Here is a 24,094-nt window from a genome sequence, read left to right as displayed (position 1 = left end):
TATCCTGTTATCTGTCACTTTTGATTCTGCCATCTTTTGACATTTGACAAGTAAATCTACGTCATTACTGAAAATGGAACGATATACGTTTCGACAACGCATTAATATTGTTGAAATTTACTACGAATAGGCAAAAACCCGGATGCTTCAAACTTTTGAAAATATATTGACGTTAATATAAATAATTTCTATGACTGTAGTAGGTTTTATCATTTGAAATGAAATACTGTGTTTTTTTCTGACTTAGATATTGCATATTTTACAAAATATTGCCTTTTTGGGGATAGATGCCTACAGGTATGGATAGTGGCCCCCCCATGAAAATACTTCACACTGTAAACGAAAAACCCAACCAAATTTATGAAATCTTCTACATCTAAAGCAGCAATTGTACTCCTCAAAGTAATAAACATAGATTGAGGGAGCATATGTTATTTTCAGTAAGCAAATTTTGTCCCAACATGAACTATCAAATTTGACATGAAGCGCGCGTGAATGAAAACATATCAGTGGTACGATATTTCACTCAATTCTCGAGTTTCTCCACGAAGAACGCTCTTCTTATGTCCCATAGCACAGCCGTCTTCAACTGAGTTGAAGACGGCTGTGCCCATAGTGAATGAACGTTTCATATCAACTCGAAATTTATTGAAATAAATACCTAAATATATCAGAAATTCCGAAAACAAACTTCAAGCGCGCCAAACGATGTGAAACAACGGATGACACTAGAAGAGCAAAAGTTGCCAAACCTTGGATTCAGCAGGTAGAAATAATAAATATTCTGCATACTATAAATTCGACAATTAGGAAAAATATCGGATTCCAAATTTCAAATTTGCATATTTAATTGAGAATCACTCAAATAAATATATTTCATTCAATATAAGATACATTCATAAAGATAAAATAAAACTGGATTTGAAAATATATCACAATCCTACAATGTAATCCAACCATGTTGGGGACATGTAAAAATTGCGTATACTCTATCTTTGTTTATTACTTTGTGGAATATCCTGTTATCTGGGCAGCTGTCACTTTCAATTCTATTATCTTTTGACAAGTAAATCTACGACTTCACCAAAAATGGAACAATATACGCTTCAACAACGCAATGAAATTGTTGATATTCTTTACAAATAGGGAAAAACCCGAGTAGATACCCCACTATTTGAAATTGCTTCATGATTTTGAAAATATTGATTTTAAAATAATAATTTCTATGACTGTAGCTAGTCTTATCATTTAAGATGAAATACTTATTTAATACTACTTAGAATTTACAGATATTACAGAATGTTGCTTTTTGTGGAACACTTTTTTGGGAATAGTTGCCCTCCATGAAAGTACTTCACACTGTAAACCAAAAACCCATCCAAATTTTATGAGATATCGTTAACTCTCACGATTCTTTTATCTATCTCATCGAAAGCAGCCTTCAGCTGATATGTGGTCTGAGAACATAATCGAGCTCGTACTTCTTTCTTCCTTTTATACTTTCATGGCATGGTTCTGTCACAATCAGAAAAGAGTTCAAATCGGTACACATAAAATATAACAGAACACTAAAATTATCTTCCAAAAATTAACACTTACACTTGTATATAGGTAATATAGTATATCCAAAGTCACTTGAACTAATCCATAAAAACGCTTTGCTAGATGATCCTTTGATGTGGATACGGTGATCCGCTTAATACTGGGGTTCATTTGAAAGTATTGTTAGGCAAAAAATTAACTGGCCCTAAAGGAATTTCTAGAAACTTGGACAACCCTTGTATACTCGAAATATTCTTGGTTCCTTCAAGTGACTTTGGATGAACTATATAGGGCAACTATACTTTTGGATTTCTTTTATAAAATAAAAACTAAAAAGTAACCATTCATACTTAGATGCTCACTTGGGGAACCAGTATACCATCACTGAATAATTTGAGATGATATGGAAAATCTGTCGAACACCCTATTGACATCGAATGTCAAAATAATTCAGAGGTTTTCGAAATAATCTCGTGAAGACTCGAAAAGCCCCACAATGCCTAATCTCAGAGAAACTGTTTTTGAGACTCAAGCGGCTCCTGTGGGAATAAGAGATACTGAAGATCTTGAAGATTATGGTTTCAAAAGGCAAGATACAGTAATCCTCCATCAGACTGGACAAGTGATGAAATGGAAATGGATGAAGTCCTTAATAACGAATCTGCCAACAGACTCCTACTGGAATGTGAGTGCAAGACTCAAAAAAGTTTCTTTCGTAGAACTCACTGAATTCTCAAATATAGTTTGGGTTGGATGAATTCTTTCGAACCCTTTTTTTTTCAAATCAAAGCTAGAGGGAGACAGAAAATGTTAGGCTGTCCATTATTCATTGTCTGATGAGAGGATTTCAGAATCCCTTTCTCTAGCTCAAAGAGATTCAGAGATCTCCTCACTGGACAACAAATTTGGGATGTCCGATACATATTTACGAATTAATGTTGAATGTATTTAATGCTTGGTTAATTCTTCATCCTCTTTGCAGCATTTGATCATCGTCTCCTGTCTTGTTAACTTCTACTGTGGGACAATATGTTTTTTCTTCGCCAGAACGTACCTTATGAGTTTCATACCAGTTTATGTTATCTGTGATCTGGTGTACCTTTTTCACGTAATCGTATTGTCTTTTCACCGCTATTGGAAGAATTTGAGCAAGATATCTTACACCGTTCGCGTTCCAATGTCCTATTACATACTGGATATAATATCATTGCTTCCTCAAGAACTGATAGCTGTTGCCATTTTCGGCTCTAGATCGAAAGTATCTGTTTCATTGCGATGGATCACCTACGTTCGATTGAGGCATTTGATACATTTTATACAGGTGAGTTTCACCCATTTTCAATTGCTCGACATTTACAAACCCTTCAATACCTCAATTGCAAAACTTGATGTTTTCCTTCCAAGAATTTCAACTATTCATGTATTAATAGAAGTTTTTTTGACAGTCTCTGTCACAACTCTTGAATAATCGATGGAGGACCTTCGTCACAGCCTTCTTCACCTGCATGTGTGTTATTCAGCATCTATCTACTTGTTTTATTTATGAAGCAAGTTGTCACCATTTGAGATGTATTGATCGAGACTACCTAATGGATATTGAACGTATAAGAGGATCCAACATTACCAATTCTACCTTAGACGAGAAATCCTTGATGTTGAAACATGCACTGAATTCAACGAAGAATATCGATTGGTATAACAAAACCAAATCATTCGAAAGGACAATAGGCAGATCCAGAACTCCATTTAAGACTTCAAAAGGGAATGAGACATTAAAACGTATACAGAATTCAATTAGAGCTAAAACCCATCAGTCCAGCAAGAAGAACACTATAAAAAGTTTCAGGAATGACACCAAAACAAATAAATCCAGAAAATTCAAGAATTCATTCAACCTTCCAGCTAAAAATAAAACCATCCATTCAAGTAAGAAGAATCCTCAACATAGATTGGCTAACAGTACCAGAAAATTGGAACAGCCCAAAAGCAAATCCAATGCATCTTTCGATCATTCCAATAAAAATAAAACTTTGAAACAGCAACAAAATACTACTAAAACTGTAAATAAATACATCCATTTAAGTCAGAAGAACAAATCACATGGTTTAGACAACGATAACCGAAAATTAGAAAAGACCAAAACCAAATTGAATACTTCCTTAGATCTTTCAAAAAGAAATGAAACTTTAAAACATCGACAAAATAAAACTTTAAATAAAACCATTCAGTCGAGTCAGAAGAACAACTCACATGGGTTGGACAACGATCACCGAAAATTAAAAGAGGCGAAGAGTAAATTCAACACTTCTTTCGATGATTCAAAAAGAAATGAAACTTTGAAACATCTACAGAATATAACTGAAAATGCAAAAAAGACCATTTACTCAAATAAGAAGAATTCTTCCCATGGGTTGACTCACGATACCAGAAAATTAGAAGAATCCCAAAGCAAATTCAACAATTCTTTCGATGATTCAAAAAGAAATGAAACTTTGAAACATCTACAGAACATAACTGAAAATGCAAAAAAGACCATTTACTCAAATGAGAAGAATTCTTCCCATGGGTTGACTCACGATACCAGAAAATTAGAAGAATCCCAAAGCAAATTCAACAATTCTTTCGATGATTCAAAAAGGAATGAAACTTTGAAACATCAACAGAACATAACTGAAAATGCACATAAGATCATTTACTCAAATAAGAAGAATTATTCTCATGGGTTGGCACATGATACCAGAAAATTGGAAGAACCCCAAAGCAAATTCAATATTTCTTTCGATCATTCAAAAGAGAATAAAACTTTGAAGGATCAACAAAATACAATTCAAACTGTGAAAGAATACATCCAGTCAATTCCTAAGAAGAACTTACATGGGTTGACTAGGGATAACCGAAAAATAGAAGAGCCCAAAAACAAATTCAATACTTCCCTCGATTTTTCAAAAAATGAAACTTTGAATCACCAACAGAATAAAACTGAAAATGTGAATAAAACCATCCAAACGAGTGAAAATCCTTTTCATGGTTTGGATAACGATACCACACAATTAGAAGAGCCCAAAAGTAAATCCAATGCATTTTTCAATCATTCAAAAACAAATGAAACTTTGAATCATCAACAACACACAATTGAAGATTTGAATAAAACCATTCACTCGAGTAAGATGAATCCCTTACATGGGTTGGTTCACAATACCAAAAAATTAGAAGAACCCAAAAGCAAATTCAATACTTCCTTTGATCATTCAAAAAATAATGAAACTTTGAAACAACAGCGGAATACAACTGAATATTTAAATGAAACCATTCACTCAAGTGAGAAGAATTCTTTGCAAACCAGAGAATTAGAAGAGCCTGAAAGCAAATTAAATTCTTCCTCCGATCATTCAAAAATGAATGAAACTTTGAAACATCAACAGAATACAACTGAAGATTTAAATGATACTATTTACTCAAACGAGAAGAATTCTTTGCATGGGTTTGATTACGTTAGCAGAAAATTAGAAAAACCCAAAAACGAACTGAATGCTCCTTTCGATAATTCAAAAATAAATGAAACTTTGGAACATTTACAAAATGAAAATGGAGGTATAAATAGAACAGTACGGTCAGCAAAAGGAAACACTTTCAAAAGATCACATATCCCAAAATTAGAAGAGACAAATAATTGGTTCGATTCTTTGGCACGAAAAGAATCTCTTGGACAAATAAGTGAAACACTTCAATTGAATAATAACCAAAATTCAGAAGGATCCAAAAGCAAATTCAACGTCTTCATGAATCCTTCAGGACAAGGTCAAACAGGAACGCTTTCATTGAGCCAGGAGAATACTCCATATGGGAAAAAGGGTTATACAGAGAGCGTTGAGAAGTCGTTGGAACAATCAGATAATTCTGAACATGCTTTTAATGAAAATAAGATATTTGTGGCAAGCCAAAAAAAATCTGCACCTTGGTACGAAGGAAGATGGTCCGAGAAGGTCATTAAAAAATACCCTTATTACAGAGAAGCCAGTACATGGGATTGGTACCTTTTGAGTACCTTCGCCATCATTGAGGTAATACTGCACAATGGTTCTGGAAATATAGAGCCAGGTAACCCAAGAGAAATGGCAGGAATCACTTTGGTCATGATCCTTGGTCATATCTTCTTCTCAGTTTGGTTCTTATCCATCTGTTTCCACATGCTGACAATAATGAGAAGGAATAGGGCTGATTATTTATTCAAAGTAAGTCTGAACTGATCATTTTATAAATGAAATTAGGTTAGGGTTTAATTATTTGCAATCATGTTGAGGGTCGTTTTTGAGAAAAATTTTGAGCTACAGAGGTTCTAGATTTCACCTTAAAGTTGTAGCTTGGTTCACTATAGAGATTCTTTAATAGACGAAAATATGTTATATTTAGACTAGAATATGTTATATGTTAGCCTTACAGGAACTGACAAAAAATCGATATTCTGTTCTTAACCCTATTCATACAAACACAAGAAGGCCGTCAATACTTGCTGTTGATCGAAAAGAGCATCAAGGTTAACACCTGTTGGCCCTGATCCCTTTTGTAGGCTTGGAAAATACCAATAAAGGCAGCTATCTAACAATGGGAGTAGAAAGATAGGAAAACCCCCTGGGGGAATACTCCGGGTTTTGCTCAGTCAAAGAAATTTGTGGTGCTTTCACCAATCTATACTAGGAATCTCCTGAAGCTACCTGAATTACCTGAAGCTGAGCTTCGGGTAATGCTGGGACTAATGACAGGACACTGTCCTGAAGCTACCACGAGCTGAGCTTCGGGTAATGGTGGGACTATTGACAGAAGACTGTCGATACACATACCTGTTGTACCGCATAGGTGAGTCAGCAGATGAGTTCTGCAGGCTCTGTGGAAAGAAGGTAGAAACTACAGAACACATAGTGTGCAAATGCCCGAGGCTAACTGGCCTAAGAAGCACTCACATGGGATAGTCAGTTATGGATACACACGAAGTAATAACCATGGTTCCTTAGGATGTTGTCGGTTTCGTTAACAGCATCGATGGCCTCCCTGGGTTTGTATGAATAGGGCTAAGAACAAAAAATCAATTTGGTCGCAATTCCCGGTAGGCTAACAGAGCCGTAACGATTCCAATTCAGTGAACTAATGAAATATAAGATTGAAACAATTCTCCTATACAAAGAAAACACCATATATCACCTTGTATTCACCATATATCCAGCTTATGACACCCATTTTTAGATTGACAGCATAAAGTGCTATCTTCGTGGAGTGAACGTCGATAAGCATGTCATGAACACAATCGCGGAATATTACAATATCCTATGGATGAAGAAGGATGGCATAAAGACAGCTGGTCATTTCGAAACCCTACCTCCCCCCTTACAGATGGAGATGATGTACGATATAAACTGCGCCCATCTCCACAGATCCCTTCTGTTGTTCGATCTGAAAGAATTTTATCTGAGGACGCTCTCGTTGTTCATGAAACACGAGTTTCTGTTGCCTGGAGACATCTTGTTCTACCAAGGCGTCGTCAAAACTTCGATGGTGGTCATCATCAAGGGGATATTGGAAATACTGTCCGATGAAGATGACGAAAGTCCAATTATTGCTTTCCAGGCTGGGACAGTTCTAGGTGACTATTCTCCTTGGTACTATTTTGGTCTAGGCTGATTCATTATTTCAACTCCAGTTAACTCCAAAATTCCTCTTAATCCGTCTCTACTCTTCCACTTTCACTGCTTGACTTGCTAGATATCCTGAATTATCTCCAGATATATTATTTGGACTACAGAAAACTCCAAGAATTCCTAATACTCATGGAACGTCTTCAAACTTCTCTACTTTTTCAGTGTACTATCAATGGTATCATCTGATAACCACTAAAACATCTAAACTTGTTTAGTGTGATCCATTAGGGTTCCTTCAGATTTCTTTGAAGGTTGAAAAAAATATGTGTAAAGGATAATGACGGGATTTTTCAAAAAACAAAGAAAAGAATAACGGAAAAGTGTTAACCGTAGACACTTTTTTACCCTACTGATGAAGGCCAAAAGCCCAAAACACGTGTCTACGGTTAGCACTTTACCTTAAAGAATGTCCGCTATTCTTTTCTTTGTGTTTTGTTGAAACAAGTTTACTTTCAACCCTTTTTCAAATTGTAGCCGTTTTCATCAATTGTGTGTTTTAATTGAAGGCGAATCCTGCCTATTTCTGAGCTTGCCGTCGAAAGCAACAGTACGCGCAGCAGTTTATACAGAGGTGAAATTGATAGATAGAGTGGATTTTACAAGGACTTTATCGAATTATCCTATTGCTCTGTCGTTTCTGAGGGAAAGGATTAACTATCGCATAAAAACAACAAAGAGGAATATCGTTAGGCTGCAGGATCCTGAGGATATAGAGGATCATGAGAGCAAACATTTGATACCTATAAAACAATTCAAAGATCGACTAATGGAAAGACAGAAAAAAGCAGGTATAAAATACATATTGATTTTCTATTAATTCAAATAATTATTCAGTCACTTGGGGATTTTCAGAGCATTAATTTGTGAAAGCTGTTCAAAATATTCCCTCTCATTCTTGTTTCAGCACAAAAGGATAAATATCGTAAGTCCTCCAGTTTCCTCGATACATCTGGTTCTTCGAAGTTCAGCTTCAATATTTTGGCCCTGTATCAACTTTCTAGTGAAGATTCGAACATAGAAACACCTGTTATATGTCTAACATACCATTTTCCATGGATTATTGATTCGACCTCTTCTTTGGTAAGCGGAGTGAAAATTGATGATTGAATTTCCTTCAATGCTATACAAAGCAACTAGACTCTTATCCATGGAATCTCCACAAAAATTTGATGAAGTAACTATCAATTTCCGATGTTTGTTTTTGTTTTCTATATCAACCCTTCTAGACCTCTGTGTGACCCCTCATAAGCTTAGATCTTATAAGAGTTAGGAGAACTGGTTATATTTTGTGTAAGCTTTATTATGTTAATTTTTTATCCAACACCGAAAATATGTAAAAACTACATAAATTATCACCATCTGTTTTCCAGATCAAATTTTGGGAGCATCTTGTGATTACTGTACATCTGATCTTTCTGTTTTTATATGCCTATCAAGTTGTATTTCTCCGGCAACTAGACGAGCTTGTTTTCGGATTGAGATTCTTTTCCGATGTTTTATGCGTGTTAGATGTAGCATTGATGACTACTACCTCTGTAGTCCTGAAGGTAGGTAATGTTCTTGGTATATTTATGTCAGCAATACTAATTAATTATTTATTGGCAGTACAAGCTTATAGGTACTATAGCAAACATTCTTCAAAAACTTTTTCTGGAGAAATATCATAATATCACAAGAGCATAGACAATATTCGATTATACCTCGATTCAGCTCGAGTGGTGTTTCGCGAACTACGTCGAGTGAAGAGGTTCGTATAATCGAAATATATTGTCTATGCTCGAGTGGTATTCGTTATACGATTATAAATCGAATAACTTCAATAACTATAACCAAAGCACTGTCTTTTGATGATTCAATGACATATAATCGGAAGTTGTAGAGGTCTGAAAATTATTTATGGAGAATGATCATTTTCTCCAACCCCAATATAGTTTTCCATGAACGTCTAATAGGCCATGGTGAATCACCCTGTATTTAAAATACATAAATCCATAGGATCAGTGGAAAAGCGTGAATTGATAGTTGATTGATTTGAGTGAATTGATAGTTGATTTCCCACATTTTACTTCTTTTTACTACTAGTTCTTTTTTTATATTTCCAGGACCATGTTCTGCAAACCTTTCAGGAAATCATCAGATATCGTATGAAATCCATCGATTTCTACATTAATGCCATACCTGTATTTCCCTACGAATATTTCATGTTAGCTGTTGATGATGTAGGCAGCGAACATTACGCCAGAATATATGACTTATTAATGGCTATCAAACTGCTACGGTTGAGAAGATGTTACATCCTTTTAAGACGAATAGAAGATTATTATTCGCAGAATAACCCTGTAAGTAATTTCATTACTAAAATTTTGAGGGGTATTAATATTTCACACCAATTAGATGTAATGGGACCGGAAAAGTGTAATAGGTATGAATCGAGGCATTCCATAGGGTTCTGTGTTGGGAACTTATTATTTTCATAATTAAACATAGGTTTTCAATGGAGGAAAAAGTTTTACGTTTTATAATTTAAAATGATTCACACTATCTAAAGGGTTTTTCATTAAGAGATTTCAATTAGATATATAAAAAAAGAATATATTCTGTAGTTTCCACAATTACTGCACCAGAAATCTTATCAATCTATTTTTATATTTCAGGTATTCAAGTTGTTCAGTACAATTATTTATTTCTGTACTGTAACATATTTTTCTGGCTGCATGTTATACATTCAAAGTTGTTTGTATGAAGTATGTTCAGAAGATTCTTGGTTTTACGTGAGTATTTGATTATTGACCATATATTGACTACAGTCTGAAGACAAATTAGTTTTTTCATTTCGTTGTAGACATCGGAGGAATTCAAATTCAATAGAAGTCGTTGATATCGAAATCGTAAAGTAAATATCATTTTCAGAGAATAATGTTGAGAGCAGTAGAGAACAAAGAACAAGATCCTTGTTATCTATACCCTTTCGCAACGTCTATGTACCTATCAATAAACTTGTGGATGGCTTTGGGACTTGGCGATATCAAGGCAGTTCTTCCCAATGATTTGTACATCTTTACTGTATACATGGTCGGTGGGCTACTCATTATGACATATTTGATGTCATCTCTAGCTGCAACTATGTATATAATGAACTCGAATTCGGAATTTTTCCAACAGGAAGTTTTCTCCTTCCAAAGGTAACTTCCCTTCCAAAAACTGAGCTTTATCAATATACGAAACTCGTTTTTATCCATTTTTGGAGAAACGAATATAGCGTCACTTAACCGTCAATCTATGTTCTTACTCGGGACGTACTGAGTGAAGTGGTATTCATAACTCTTTGGTAGCTTCATTTGTTCTGTGCTTTTCATTGACACCTTCTTTCTGTAGGTTTCTGGAAAAGAATAAAGTTAATTGGGAGCTTCGGCAGGAAGTGAAAAGATACTTCAACTTGAGATGGTCATATGATAAAGGGATTGGAAAGATGCAGTTCAAAATAATGGCTCCAGTACATTTGCAGATGGTGGTATTAAAAGTTGATCTAATGGAATTATTGGAAAATGTTCCGTTGTTTCAAATAATCGATGTGGACTTCTTGATGGTGAGGAGATTCATCGGCACCAATATCATCTCAGAAACCTGATTTGATATTTTCTTTATCCTTTTCTCCTACAGGATATCATTCTATCGTGCAACGTCACTATTCTACCAGAGGGCGCTACGGTATGTTACGCAGGTGACGTTGACAGAGACATGTTCATACTCAAGAAGGGCTGTTGTACAGTTCACGATTTCAAAGGCGTTTTCATAAGGAACATTCAGGCTGGCGACTTTTACGGCGACATCGAAATGTTGTTCAATATGAGCAAATGTAACACAGTTCGGACAACGACCAATTGCAAATTGGTGCAAATCACTTTTAGGTGAGTTATAAGGTAGATACGGAATGTAAAGGGTGTTTTTTTTTAGAGCTATAGAACTTTAAATTGCAATAAAACAACGATGGATTATTCGATTGACATGAATTTTATTTATCCGCAAGATAATCTTGTGGCATTACATTTTAAATATGATTTCTGGCATATGACCGCCACCGCTGGCTCGGATGTAGTCCAATCTGGACGTCCAATTTTCGATTACTTTTTCCAACATTTGTGGCCGTATATCGGCAATAACACGGCGAATGTTGTCTTCCAAATGCTAAAGGGTTTGTGGCTTATCCGCATATACCAATGACTTTACATAGCCCCACAGAAAGTAGTCTAGCGGTGTTAAATCACAAGATCTTGGAGGCCAATTCACAGGTCCAAAACGTGAAATAAGGTGGTCACCAAACGTGTCTTTCAATAAATCGATTGTGGCACGAGCTGTGTGACATGTTGCGCCGTCTTGTTGGAACCACAGCTCCTGGGCATCATGGTTGTTCAATTCAGGAATGAAAAAGTTAGTAATCATGGCTCTATACCGATCACCATTGACTGTAACGTTCTGTCCATCATCGTTTTTGAAGAAGTACGGACCAATGATTCCACCAGCTCATAAAGCGCACCAAACAGTCAGTTTTTCTGGATGTAACGGTGTTTCGACATACACTTGAGGATTAGCTTCACTCCAAATGCGGCAGTTTTGTTTGTTGACGTAGCCATTCAACCAGAAGTGCGCTACATAGCTAAACAAAATAAAATGGACGTAGTGCGCGAATCGGATTCCGCACAGAACCATTATTTTCAAAATAAAATTGCACTATTTGCAAGCGTTGTTCAGGCGTGAGTCTATTCATGATGAATTGCCAAACCAAACCGAGAATAAATCACTTGACAGCTGTTAAATCGGTCGCCATCTTGAACAGTAATGCCAACTTGAAGTTATATACCTCGAAAAAAAACACCCGTTTTTAAGTTTTCTGCAGGCTCCTGATAGGAATGAAGTTGATTAACAATATGAAAAGTCTTATTGAAAACAGTACACTCTGACACAAAGACGAATTTACCTACACGAGACAATCGAGACACAGCAAATCACAACAAAGCAAAAACTAACCCGATTTCCCGCTTCCCGAATAGTGCAGAATAATTGTTCAGCTGTAAAGAGCATAACTTTGAAAAGAAGACACCTCATACTTAAGTGTCTGCCTGACTGAGCAATCTGGCCAGGCCTCAGTGATGTTGTTGAAGTATTTTTTCCAATTGATCTTTAATTGTAGAACATTGATGTCAACAATGAGCATGTTTCCTGGAGAAATGGCACTCGTCCAAAAAGTAATTAACAATCCAGACTTCCAGAAACTAGTTGAAGCAATAGAGTTGAAGAAAATGATTTCCTTTTTGGAGAAGGTTGAGGTGAAAATAGTGAAGAAGCGTAAACGTGTTGTATTTCTTGAGAAGCTAAAGTGAGTTGATGTACATTAAAATACTCCGTATTCCTCTCAGAGTTGAATAGATCCCGCTATAAGCGATAGAGTTGGCTGTTGTATGAGTACACTAATCGATCATTTAAAATTCAGTTGTAAATCTCCTCAAGCTTACCTCGGTCGCTGCTTCGGTTATGTTTAGATCCATCTCTTAGAGCGAATATTGAAAATCAGGCTGAATCGACTGAATAACGGAGCAGGTCCTAAGCATCCTTGCATTCCTAACTCAGATCTAATGTCGAGTGCTGAGCTGGTCCAACCAAATACTGGGCATGACCTTGGAACCGTGAATATTCGGTTTAGCCGTCGACGTGGAAGTATGGCCGGGATATCTCCATAATTTTCGTCTCCAGTCACAATGCGATGCAGAAATCCTTTCCGTCTTTGCCTTGCAAGCAGCTGTTCACAAGCAAACAAACGCCGTTCAACATATCTCGGCTTCAACTCGTACGGCACCCAATTTTCTTATTTCTGAATCATTCCCATGATTTTCATTCGTTTTGAAATGGCTTGTTGCATCACTCCTTTCGATTTTACCAATTTTTGTTGCGTTTGACAGGAGTCTTGATCAAGTAATGCCTCCAATTCTGCATCTTCTTGAATTTTATCTCCTCCACCGCCATGCTGGTCTTCGAGACGTCAAAATAACGGTTCTTGAAGCGTTGAAACCACTCTGGGCACGTTATTTAACTAGTAGCGGCCTCACCATAGGTATTTGAGAGCATTCGAGAGTAACTTTATGATGCAGACACAAATCGACTAGTATTTCGATGGCATTATGTTTACAAATACCTAAGCTTATTGTTTGACATATTCGATCTATTTATTGCGACTACCACTTACCGCTACAGCCATCTATTGCAAAATGGCGGAAGCAACACCTAATATTTTTTGTGATATGATGCAGCTCAACCAAATCAAGTTCATTTTATCTTTTACGTAAAGCGAATAACCAGCCTATTTTCTTCAGGGCCTCTTTCATATTTGCCGGTAACTGTTACAAAAGAACGGGAGGCAAGGAAAAATACTGGAATCCATTCAGAATGATGGGAAAGTGGCAACTTTTGGGACTGCTGCTCATACCGATCACTATCCATCCAGAGGCTTGGATTCTCAAGTTATGGATTATAATGAGATTCATACTGCTCGTTAGCATGGGTATATGTTTTCCAATGGCGTTGGGCCTGCCGCCTTCAGGTCCCATCGTGCAAATGATCATAACATTAGTCGAATATACCGCCTACTTAGAATTGTATCTGTTCCTGCATGTAGCTTATTATAATAGTGATGGTTTGCTGATCACTCATCCTAAACTGACAGCTATGTGAGTATTTGTAGCATTGGCTAGCATAGGTTTTATTGTTGCTCTCTGAGCTGTAGAAATCGAAAAGACTGATATAGTATATCCAAAGTCACTTGAAGATAAAAACGCTTGGCCAGAAGTCTTTTTGAAGTGGATACCACGATCGGCTAAATACCGAGGTATATTTGAAAGTATTGTTAGGCAATAAATTCACTGATACCAAAGACATTCCTGCAAACTTTGATAACTCTTGTTTCATCAAAATATTCCGGCTTCCTCCAAGTGACTTTGGATATACTATACCAGATATAGCTTTTGAGAGACGACACATTGAATTCATTAAGTATGCTATCATTTTCGAAAGATGTATAGGAATAAACTACTTTCTGAAATTCTGATACATATCAAATTTTTTTGATAATTTACAATCATAGACAGTACCATGTGATGATGTGCAATGGATGTGTTCTTGTCCACTGATTGAGCTTTACCTTCAGACACTATTTTTCACATGGATTCGTCATGGATCTCATCGCTGCTCTTCCATACTATGCAATCATGCCATGGTTGTCATACGATAAGGACAATTTGGACCCTACCGTCGCCCATTTGGTAAGCCACAAGACTTACTGCATGTGGCGTACTCTTTCTCTTCTACAATACCATCGAGTTATTGGGTTCATCTCTTATCTCCAATCGGACGTGCTCGCGCGAAAGAATATTTATAGTTTTATGATAATACTACCATTGGTTTTACTCACGCTGCTCATAGGAACAACCGTCATCATCAATGATTGCCGGTATACCTTTTTCACCATGGAAATGGAAGAATGTGAGTATTAATAATGGGAATTAGTCAGTACTATATTTTTGTTTTAACCAGAGTTCTATTGCATCTAGTTGCTGATAGTTTCTGTGCGCAATGACTCCAATAGAGTCAAGTATATTGTTCCATCAAAGTATGACATTGTTTTAAAAGTACTCTAATTCTATTTTCTCCTGACATGTCACTTTGCCGATCAATTGAGTTTGAGTAATTGTATTCCATGGAAGTTGAGACTTTCAACTTGTGTGTAGAAGACAAAATCTCCTGACATCACTTTTTTACAAGTATTTTTAAGTTAATATCTACAGAATTATCACTATTAATTGTCATTTGTTGTTGATCTTCCAAATTCGAAACGTAGTTACTAGATATTGTCTTGACCCCTCTTCTTTCTGGTATTTTTTCAGATAAGCATTTTCTATTTGTGTTATTCTCTTTCATCAGATTAATCATTTACCAGGAGTAAAAAATCGTTTATCCTTTCAGATAAAACCCTTTCCACCGTTATATTAACTGAACCCGATAAAAGCACAACATACTATGGTTATTTGCTATGCAAAAATGGTTCCTGGTTGAGCTATGTACACCATCATCAAGGTGAGCATTAAACCCTCAGAACAATAAAATGCATAGGGATGCTCTGCCTCTATATACAAAATATTTGTTTTCTTTTGTGGACAGGAAAAAAAAATTGAGAAGGCATCCCTTTGTATTTAGTTATTTTGAGATGAATCATTAATTCTCATTCCAGTAAAATTTTCTTCCAGTTTCTAGGCCCATGTTGGTCGTGACTCTGGCTTTCTATTGGTTCCTGAACATCTTCAGTCAAGTTGGTCTTGGAGATATCACTCCAAATAACGATTTCGGCATGTATTGCTCTATGCTGATAGCATTCACAGCATTATGGACTTTCGCCTACATATTGGCTTTCTTGAGTTCACAGACAGGAAGGTCATACATATTGGCACTGGACTATCAAGAAAAAATACAAGAATTGCTTCATTTCTTAAATAAAGAAGGAGTAGTCGAAGGCAAGATCAACAAGGTAATGGTTTCAACTCGCTCTTTCAATTTATAGTATATTTATTGTAAAGGGTGTTATTTTTAGAGCTATAGAACTTTAAATTGCAATAAAACAATATGACCGCCACGGCTGGCTCGGATGTAGTCCAATCTGGACGTCCAATTTTCGATGACTTTTTCCAACATTTGTGGCCGTATATCGGGAATAACACGGCGAATGTTGTCTTCGAAATGGTCAAGGGTTTGTGGCATATCCGCATAGACCAATGACTTTACATGGCCCCACAGAAAGTAGTCTAGCGGTGTTAAATCACAAGATCTTGGAGACCAATTCACAGGTCCAAAAGGTGAAATTAAGCGGTCACCAAACGTGTCTTTCAATAAATCGATTGTGGCACGAGCTGTGTGACATGTTGCGCCGTCTTGTTGGATCCACAGCTCCTGGACATCATGGTTGTTCAATTCAGGAATGAAAAAGTTAGTAATCATGGCTCTATACCGAACACCATTGACTGTAACGTTCTGGCCATCATCGTTTTTGAAGAAGTAAGGACCAATGATTCCACCAGCCCATAAAGCGCACCAAACAGTCAGATGTAACGGTGTTTCGACATACACTTGAGGATTAGCTTCACTCCAAATGCGGCAGTTTTGTTTGTTGACGTAGACATTCAACCAGAAGTGCGCTCATCGCTAAACAAAATTCGCTTATGAAAATCGAGAACAACGGCAATCATTTTGGGCCCATTCGACGAAATTATATACCTCGAAAAAAAAAACACCCTTTAGATCCAGAATTCTGAGATGAGATTGAAGTAATTACAATCTGATTCATTAAATCTTTAAGTAAGTTAATGCCTTTTCGACAAGGGTGTCATCATCACCAGCAACTAGTTCGTTGGATAAATATATTTTGAAATTCAATCTTATCATACCAAGCATTTTCGATATTGAGCTCAAAAGTTGGTGCGTGAAGTGGTTTTTTTTTTTTATATTTGCTCCATTCTAGAATAATTTCGAGTAGATAGATTCGAAAATTTGCAAAATAAATTCAATCTTATCGAATTCCTCAGATATTCAGGTATTTTGAATACGTTTGGAAAAGAACCACAGGAATGCAGAGAAAAGAGGCACTAGTAGATTTGAATTCCGCCTTAAAGGGAGATATAGCTCTACTCATGTACGAAAAAACTCTCAGAGAAGTGTCGATATTCAGGAGGATTGCAAGGCCTTACCTTAGAATTATCGCCACAAACTTGAAAGAAGAATACTTCCTTAGGAGTGAGTATGTTTGGTTGAATTGAACATAATCATTTAGAATTAGCACTGAGCTTAAAAAGCCAATTGAAAAGTCTAAAGCACATTTTTTTGGTGAAATTCGATTTTATTATTCAACATAGTTGCCTTCGACAGCTATACAGCGATTATAGCGATCTTCCAACTTTTCGATACCATTTTTGTAGTGCGATTTCTTTCCAGCGAGCATTTTTTGAGGTCTGAGAACAGGAAAAAGTCGCTAGGGGACAGATCTGACGAATACAGTGGATGCAGAAGCAATTCGAAGCCAATTCATGCAATTTTGCCATTGTATTCATTGATTTGTAACACAGCGCATTGTCTTGATGAAACAGTACCTTTTCTTCTTCAAATGGGGCCTTTTTTTTACGATTTCATCCTTAAACGGTCTAAACGATCCAATAACTCTATATATTCATCGCTGTTGATAGTCTGGCCCTTTTGGAGGTAATCAATGAATATTATACCTTGCGCATCCCAGAATACTGATGTCATAATCTTGCCAGCTGACTGTTGTGTTTTTCCTCGCTTTGGATTCGAAGTGAAATGTTTCATCTATTGTTACACATTGAAATGTAGCTCTATGCCTGGGCTATGCAGCGCTTAGGTCAATATAATATTCAATTTTCCAGATGACGTACTGATAAAATGCTACGATGTTCACAACTCCGTCTACATCATCTTGAGGGGTTCAGTCAACGTAATGACACCTTACGATGAATTCATTACCAGCATAGGAATTGGAGGTATCTTCGGTAACCTTCAACAATCGGCTCCTGGTTGTAGCACTGATACCTTCATTGCCGAACGTAATGTTGACGCTCTGAAAATATCGAGTGAAATGTTTTATCTCATAGCTCAGGTGAGTCATATGTTAATTGTCTTCAGAATTCAAAATTTTCCGGTCCCTCAATGTCTTTATAAGCGATATCTACTGTACTTTAGTACAGTTCACAGCTGGTATCTCAAATTCCGAGATCAGTACCTGTTTTTACAAATTTGACTGTTATTTACGATGTTCATATGGAATACTTTTGAGCTCCATGGTCTCCAATATTTCAAGGGAATAATTGAAAGATCACCCAAATGCTCCTGACTTCATAGATGTGTTTTCTCATGTTTCACACTATCGAATAAATTATTTTCGAGAGAGATTTTCCCAATTCGTAACCTTGATTTTTTTCACATTCTAGGAATATCCAGCTGTAAGAAAAGTGCTCGATAAAGGCCTCAAAAATGTCGGAGATTACATAGTTCCAGCACACAAACACAGAGTAGCTTCTGAGGAGAGCTTTTCATATGGTGAGCGGATGGAATATCGAAGAACTGACCAAAACTATGAATTTCTTGATTTTGTCCTAGTGTTTTACCGCTACTCCTCTCCTTGGATTATTCTTCCTGCACTATCATCATTAATATTTATATATGTCTTCTCTAGACTCCAGTTACGACGATGAAATAGAAATAATGTCGAGAACATATGCATTAAATATCGATAGACCTGTTCTGAGAGACGAACCATCGCTTCCAAGAATAGCAGCACCAGCAGCACAAGCAGCACCAGTAGCACCAGTAGCAGCAGGAGCCCCAGGAGCACCAGCTGCACCAACAACACCAGAGGTTGTCAAAGTAAAAATCCCGAAAAATAAGTGTCTTGTTTGCCTTTTATTCCTGAAACCGAAATACTGGTTCAAATTTGCTCTGGAGCCAGATCATGTGATATTTCAGGTAAATCTAATCTGCATTCAATGTTTTCCACACCGATTTTCATAGTGTAAGCGTTAACTAGACTCAGCTACTTTGTCGACATGTCATCGTATATTGTGTTTCAGTAATGTCGATTATTATTAATATGACTTTAGTCTATCAGCAGTATCAGCGTAGGAGGAAAAACTCTTGTTGTTCTTGTTGGCATTTTATTTGAAATTCGAGGTCCTTATATTTTGAGAATGTTTCACCTTCTTTTGACGTATGTTGTTATTTGATATTGTTCCTTAGTATTGCTGTCTATGTGCTATGTTCATCGACTAATAATATATCTGATCTGTTGTGAGGAACTGTTTAATCACTCTCGGTGAGAACTGTACGATCCCAGCAAATTCAAATCTTTTCTTCTCTAGGATGGTTCTCTACTGCATCGTGTCTTTTTTTATATTCGATATCTGCCAGCATCTATCGTTAGTAATAGTTCGAGCCTTCATGATATGTTTGCAGTAGTTTCTCGTTAAACCATGTTGATTTTGGATGGTTAGAAATAAACCTTCCTTTTCTGGATTCATTCCACCTGACGTGAGCTGATACTTTGACTCTGCAATGTCCCGTGATCCTGGTTCATCTCGTTGAAATAATTTTCATAAGGGGGTTTCTCTCCCATCTTTGCAGTTTTGTGGTTGTATGAAACATGCTCCTTGTGAAGTTGTGAAGGTGTTGATTCGCTTGCTTCTCACAATGTTTGGTACACTTCCAACGTACTTATACTTGACCATCATGAGCAAGTGCCATGATTTTTGACAGACCCCTGCATCCTTTTATTTCTTAGCAGTGTTTTCATTTTGATAATGCCTGTTTGCTTTTATCACCAAAGTTATCATTTGCGATATCTGTTTTCTTCTTCCCTTTGTTGTAGGCTCCCAGCCTGTTTTTTTCTAACTCAATCAATGAAATCTGAATCTCTTTTCGATATCTGTTTTTCTCCATGAAATTATACCGGAGGAGTATGTTAGAATTGAACATGCATATGTATTGATGGCTCTAGTCATGTTCTTGCTCTTGAGGTTTGCTCTTAAAATTTTTCAGATTCTCTTATTGAATTTAGTCATTAAGTCCTCCTTTATGGTTGATTCGTTGGTTAAGTTTCATTCCAAAATATTTGTGAAGATCGTCTGTTTTAATTGCAGCAAATACCATCCCTATAATTTTAAAAAAAATTCATTAATTTGATATTCACTGAATTTTTTTTCAGTATGTTTGGTACACGACCTTCTTCGCCACATGCTATCAGATGTTCATGATCCCATACATGTTTGCAAGTCAGAACTTCAACCCGTACATATTTTACACCACCCTGTGCTTTGAGCCGGTGTTCTACATCAGAATATTCTTCTTCATGCATGAAGCTTACCTGGACAACTACGGGACTTACGTGAAAAAATTCAGGTTCATAATACGACATTACTTCAGAGATTACAAGCGGGTGATGTGGGATATCATTCCAAATCTTCCTGTATACCTATTGTTCATCCTCGTTGAACCGAAGAACCAGATGTTTGCTTTCACTTGCCTTAGACTGTTTCACCTGTTGCGTTGGAGATATGTTTTTCAAGCTTTTGCAGTGGTAAGGGACTTTCGTTCATAAAATGGTTCGAACCATAGAGTAATAAACATAGATAGAGGGGGAGTATACGCAATTTTACATGTCCCCAAAAAGGTTAGATTACGTTATCGGATTGTGATATATTTTAAAATCTACAATTTTACTATATCGTTATGAATGTATATTATATTGAATGAGATATATTCCTTTGAGTGATTCCCGATTAAATATGCAAATATGAATATTTGGAATCCGATATTTTTCCGAATTGTCGAATTTATAATAAGCAGAATATTTATAATTTTCTGTATCTACCAGCTGAAATCCAAGTTGTGGCAACTTTTGCTGATATATTTAGGTATTGATTTCAATATATTTTGAGTTAATATGAAACGTTGATTCACTATGGGACATAAGAAGTGCGTTCTTCGTGGAGAAACTCGCGAATTGAGTGAAATATCGTATCACTGATGTTTTCATTTCTGCGCGTTTCATGTCAAATTTGATAGTTCATGTTGGGACAAAATTTGCTTACTGAAAATGACATATGCTCCCTCTATCTATGTTTATTACTCTAAGGTTCGAACAGTGTAAAATTAATGTGAATATTTGCAGTGGTCAGCACCTCTGATGGCAAAAAGGGCCCCAATTCTGATAACGAAAATGATTGTGGTGTTTCTGATGATGGTTCATTATTTTGCTCTGACAGCGCTTTTCATATTCAGCGATTTCGGGGACTTCTCCAAAAGCTCCAGGTGGATATTAACTCTTCAATTTTTAATCACAGAATTAGTAGTTATTTTGGCCAGCCAATATTTTGTGTGTTGTCACATTATTTCTCAATTACTGGATTAATTTATCAATTTTAATATTATTGAAATACCTTTTGAGGTTAAGGTAGTATAGAGGATTAGCGGATCTGATGCGCAATCCTGGAACGTAATTCTATAAGTGCGTAATTTTCTTACAACTCGAGCTATACTTTTTCTTCAACCGCATTCATTTCCATAAAAACTCAGGCAAATCCAAAAACTGATGGCCAGTGGCGACGCCAGTTTTCAAAAATGAGGGTGGCCAAGGGGGCCCGAATTTTTTTTGGGGGGGCCAATTTAAATCGAATTTATAGTTCTGCTAGACTTGTAATTATTTTAGCCTTAGGGGGCCAGAAGAATTTTAGGGGTGCCCAGGTCCCCCCTGCACCCCTCCCTAACGTCGCCATTGCTGATGGCAAATCGCGACACAATTACGAAACGTCAAGAAGTTATCAGCTACGCGTGCTGTTATTGGTTTCCGTGGCAACTGCTCTAAAGGTTTTATCTTATTGGTTATTCGCCGTGCGATTTACTTTACACATTCTACCGTTTGCTTGTTGATAATGCGCTATGTTAACTGTAAAGTAAGTGCTTGAATAGGCAGTTACATAGTTGGCGAGTTGTAGAAATTTCGTCATTTTCTGTAGGAGGAGTAGAAACAATAAATTACAATACAAATCGAAAACTGAAAATCTCTCAATACTGATGATATTGATGTAAATTGGGAGTATTAGTTTTCAACTTTCTAGACGTCAGTGCCAAAAGAGATACCATACACAAGCTAAATTGTCGTATTTTGCAGGGAATACTTCAAGCATACGAAACCATTCGAATCCTACATAGTATGCCTCTACTTCATTACAAGCATCATATCCACAACGGGTGTTGGGGACATCATACCTGAGAATAACATAGAATTAATCTTCACGATATGCGTCATGATATGCACCAAAACTGCCTACTGTGCTCTAATCGGTAAGTTGCATCATAATTATTATGGTCCGTATATAGCCGGGAATTTCAGAAAGGTTACTAGCGGTTGCCAATATGTCGGGTAACCTGCTTCGTATATACGGACCTCTTGTCACTTTTCATTGGTCAATTAACAGAAGTTTGGAGGTTATTAATGGTTAATATCTTGTAATAATTACCTCTAGTGCTTCCAAAGATTTTTATGATTAATACTCTTCTCTTCCATCCAAAAATAATCATAAGCAATAATCTGAAAATTAAAATGTCGACTGGGAGTGCTTACTCCACTAGAATAAAAGTGTTGCTCAGGTGACAGATAACTCACCGAAATCTAAGGAAGTAGTTACAGCTTTTTGAAGAATTTAATGTATACTAACGAGAAGTAGCCAAGGAGGATGGACCATATCCAATATTCACTTTACAGTGGAATATCCATAGTTGAGAAAAGTTAGAATCCATACCCGTCTGAATGATCTCTGACGACAAGTCAAAACAATGATCTCTTTCTTTTCTTCTTCTCTTCTCAAAATCATTTAAAATGAGCTAATTAATAAAAATCCACTTTTTAGTGTGTTTCCTAATGGGGATTAGAATCCTCTCCCAGCATATAATGAATTATGAACATAAAGTGCTTAGAATGAAGAAGTTCCTTCAGAATCAGGGACTTTCAGGTTTGTTACTCTATCAATTTGTCAAGCTCGCATAAAATATGACTTAACAATATATTCCCAGATTATCTCCTGGAAAAATTATGGATATACATCAAACAGATGTGGAACAGAGAAAATGGATTACATATGCCTGAGCTACTGGAAAAAGCACCATATGTTATGAAATGTGAAATAATGAGAGAAATATACTCTGTTCATCTCAGAAATGGATATCTTTTCAAGGTAACCCATTTTATATTGAGTTGAGTTCAAAATCTAATGTTTTCAAAATTTCCAAACAAAATATGAGGAGTCTGAAGCTTTTTGGCGCTCGTTCATTCATGTTCCAATTACGTTCTTGGAGACCACATAACTGTATACATATAGTATAAATTCGGTCAAAAGCTCTTGACGTTTTCATTCCGAAAACTCCTGGACGTCACTAGATAATTTCAAATCTAGAGAAGGTTCTCCAATTATTTGAAAAAAACTTCAACACTTGAAATCTATATATTTTCGGACCTATGTTTATAAGTGACTCTGTCTGCCCGAGAGGTGGCGTTATGGGTATCATGTCACACTCTACTTCGGCCTCAGCGGGTTTATGGGGTCGCCGCGTTGCAGCAGAGTCTCCTCTCCACGATGGTGTGGAAGGATGTCTTAGACAGAGATCGCTGGATTGCAAAGTTGAAGAGCACCTAACTTTTTTGACTAGAGAACGTCTCGCCAAAACCTCTTGAATATTGCACTTCTATCTTTCAGGATATCAACGAAGCTCTTCTGACGCAGATCTGCGGTCATCTGAGGAGGGTGGTTTTCTTCAAGGGCAACTATATCGTCCAAAACGGCGACACCAACGCGTCCATGTACTGGATCCATCGTGGTCAAGTCAGTGTGCTCACGGTCCACGCCAACTTGACAGAAACCCAACATGAAATACTGAATGTTCATGATATGTTCGGCTTGGCACAAGGTTTAAATTACGGAATGTCCCACAAATACAGCTACAGAGCTGAGACGCAATGCGATATCCTCGTTCTGAACCTGGAGACATGGGAATGCGTACTGCAACAGTTCCCACACGATAAGGAAATTATTTATAAGAGAATGATGAATACTTATACATTATTGTAATATTTTATCTATGTTCGTGAGTTGTTTTTAAGTTTTACAATAAAATTTGTAATCAATGTTTCTCTGCATCCTGATATGAAGTATGTCTCGAAAGTTTTGGCACAAATTTCAACTGTATGAAAAAATTTTTGAAATTCA

General features: G+C 36.6%; 1 protein-coding gene and 1 long non-coding RNA gene across 2 annotated transcripts; one reads left to right on the top strand and one right to left on the bottom strand.

The window, feature by feature from the left end:
- Positions 1-1,261: 1,261 nt before the first annotated feature.
- Positions 1,262-1,962, bottom strand: LOC123673034. The gene is made up of 2 exons (XR_006746409.1): positions 1,893-1,962; positions 1,262-1,515 (listed from the first exon to the last, which is right to left on the bottom strand). It is a non-coding gene; the product is annotated as an uncharacterized LOC123673034 (long non-coding RNA).
- LOC123673033 lies at positions 1,917-24,022 on the top strand. Its single transcript, XM_045607441.1, has 27 exons — positions 1,917-2,227; positions 2,525-2,863; positions 2,988-5,774; positions 6,781-7,177; positions 7,739-8,020; positions 8,137-8,312; positions 8,603-8,779; positions 9,335-9,571; positions 9,887-10,003; positions 10,143-10,414; positions 10,608-10,818; positions 10,893-11,140; positions 12,421-12,606; positions 13,598-13,951; positions 14,428-14,762; positions 15,243-15,353; positions 15,524-15,801; positions 16,853-17,060; positions 17,708-17,937; positions 18,269-18,377; positions 18,514-18,803; positions 20,038-20,409; positions 21,004-21,143; positions 22,003-22,175; positions 22,742-22,843; positions 22,905-23,065; positions 23,585-24,022. The coding sequence occupies exons 1-27, from the start codon at positions 2,039-2,041 to the stop codon at positions 23,954-23,956; spliced, it is 8,853 nt and encodes a 2,950-aa protein (XP_045463397.1). The 5' UTR covers positions 1,917-2,038; the 3' UTR covers positions 23,957-24,022.
- Positions 24,023-24,094: the final 72 nt, after the last annotated feature.

This window comes from Harmonia axyridis, chromosome 2, assembly GCF_914767665.1.
Source record: "Harmonia axyridis chromosome 2, icHarAxyr1.1, whole genome shotgun sequence".
Lineage (NCBI taxonomy): Eukaryota > Metazoa > Arthropoda > Insecta > Coleoptera > Coccinellidae > Harmonia > Harmonia axyridis.
Note: the sequence above shows the minus strand (reverse complement) of the source record. Positions and strands in the feature narration are given on the sequence as shown.

Excerpts from the sequence above, each read along its gene's own strand:
- LOC123673033 (XM_045607441.1), top strand. The coding sequence starts at position 2,039 with ATGCCTAATCTCAGAGAAACTGTTTTTGAGACTCAAGCGGCTCCTGTG. Across the intron at positions 12,607-13,597 it reads GTATTTCTTGAGAAGCTAAA|GGCCTCTTTCATATTTGCCG; the intron begins GTGAGTTGATGT and ends TATTTTCTTCAG. Across the intron at positions 15,354-15,523 it reads CTATGTACACCATCATCAAG|TTTCTAGGCCCATGTTGGTC; the intron begins GTGAGCATTAAA and ends ATTTTCTTCCAG.